This window comes from Alligator sinensis, unplaced genomic scaffold (assembly GCF_000455745.1).
Source record: "Alligator sinensis unplaced genomic scaffold, ASM45574v1 scaffold1100_1, whole genome shotgun sequence".
Classification (NCBI taxonomy): Eukaryota; Metazoa; Chordata; order Crocodylia; family Alligatoridae; genus Alligator; species Alligator sinensis.
The window spans coordinates 7,364-9,253 of record NW_005843109.1 but is presented as its reverse complement, the minus strand read 5'-3'; the positions used below and the strand labels follow the sequence as shown (position 1 = coordinate 9,253).

General features: G+C 45.7%; 1 protein-coding gene across 1 annotated transcript in view; it reads right to left on the bottom strand.

The window, feature by feature from the left end:
* Positions 1-1,651, bottom strand: part of LOC102369963 (intraflagellar transport protein 22 homolog) — a 7,312-nt gene extending 5,661 nt beyond the window's left edge. The window contains exon 1 of the mRNA XM_006037402.3: positions 1,302-1,651. Within this exon, the coding sequence (XP_006037464.1) occupies positions 1,302-1,479 (178 nt within the window). The 5' untranslated portion in view covers positions 1,480-1,651. The remainder of the gene's footprint in view (positions 1-1,301) is intronic.
* Between the last annotated feature and the right edge of the window lie 239 nt (positions 1,652-1,890).

Here is a 1,890-nt window from a genome sequence, read left to right as displayed (position 1 = left end):
GCCTTGGTGAATAAATACTCACCAATTTCCTTCTGTGCCCCCGTGATGAACTTATAGGCAGCCACAAGGTCGCCTCTCAACCTTCTCTTGCGGAGGCTGAATAGATCCAGTTTCTCTAGTCTCTCCTCGTAGGGCTTGGTCTCTAGGCCCTTAACCATACGAGCGGCCCTTCTCTGGACCCTCTCTAGGTTATCCGCATCCCTCTTGAAGTGCGGTGCCCAGAATTGCATGCAGTACTCCAACTGCGGTCTGACCAGCGCCCGATAGAGGGGAAGTATCACCTCTTTGGATTTATTCGTCACGCATCTGCTGATGCACGATAAAGTGCCATTAGCTTTTCTGATGGCTTCGTCACACTACCGACTCATGTTCATCTTGGAGTCCACTAGGACTCCAAGATCCCTTTCCACTTCCGTGCCACCCAGCAGGTCATTCCCTAGGCTGTAGGTGTGCTGGACATTTTTCCTCCCTAGGTGCAGCACTTTGCATTTCTCCTTGTTGAACTGCACTCTGTTGTTTTCTGCCCACTTGTCCAACCTGTCCAGGTCTGCTTACAGCTGTTCCCTGCCCTCCGGCGTGTCCACATCTCCCTATAGCTTTGTGTCATCCACAAACTTGGACAGAGTACACTTCACTCCCTCGTCCAAGTCACTGATGAAGACATTAAAGAGTATCGGTCCAAGGACCGAGCCCTGCGGGAACCCACTGCCCACACCCTTCCAGGTCGAAACCGACCCATCCACCACGACTCTCTGGGTGCGACCCTCTAGCCAATTCGCCACCCACCAGACTGTGTAGTCATCCAAGTCACAGCCTCTTAACTTGTTCACCAGTATTGGGTGGGATACCATACATGAAACAAACATGAACATACATGAAACCTTTTAAACACAAGGAAGATATTTTCTGATTTCAATGAACTCCTATTCTTTTGCCTACAAAATTCTGATTTAAAATGTCACTAAAATAATTTGTAAACAGATAAGACAGAAGGACAATAAAAAGTAAGAAGCTCTCATGCAACTGAAGAAGTGCAGCTTAATCAGGAACATTTTACTTGGTTCTGACTTGGATTCAATGAATAACCTTGTGCAAATCCCTCAAATGCTTCTTCCACCTGTAAGATGGCTATAACACGTATATAGACGGACTGAGAGAAATCAAATTGTTCAAAGTCTGCAAAACACTCTCATCAAGTACAAAGGACTACAGAAGTGCAAAGGTCATGAAACATCATCAGCTTCCGAATAAAAGCGTGTAAATAAAATACAGGATTTAAATGAACATTTTTATCTTCTTACCTAAGGAGGGACCTTCTGAATCCACAGCACTGCCAGGCTTGTGATGTGCAACCAGGAGACACTGGCTGTCTAGTAACTGCTGCTGCTGCACAAAGCAGGAGTACCAGGTTTCAATTTCCTTAAGGTGACTGGGCAGGTCCGGGTTGAAAACGATTACAACACCATGGGCGTCTTTCATCAGAGCTGGCCAGCACGATTCAAACCTCGGAAAGCAGATAAATGAAAAATGGGAAGCTGGCAAACTCAGAGCAGAGCTGCCCTTTGGCTCTTTTACATTTCAAAATATATATAGTTTATGGGGGGATTTTTTTTAACTCCTCAAAAGCAAACTTTAAAGTTTTTTCCTACAAACATTAGTAACCTTCTTCCCTACAAATATTAGTAACCTTCTTGTCAACCTGGCAAATTTCAAACTTTTCTGTCCTACACAAAGCCCCTCAGGAGAAAGGAGAGCAGAGATTTCTTCTGCCGGTCCCAATTACTATAGCAGAGGTCACTCAGATGTGAGGAGAAAGGCTGCAGGAAGGAGGGTGAGTTTTGAGGTCAGGGTTTGTGTCAGAGATGTCTTCTGCTGGACCTACCGCACTGC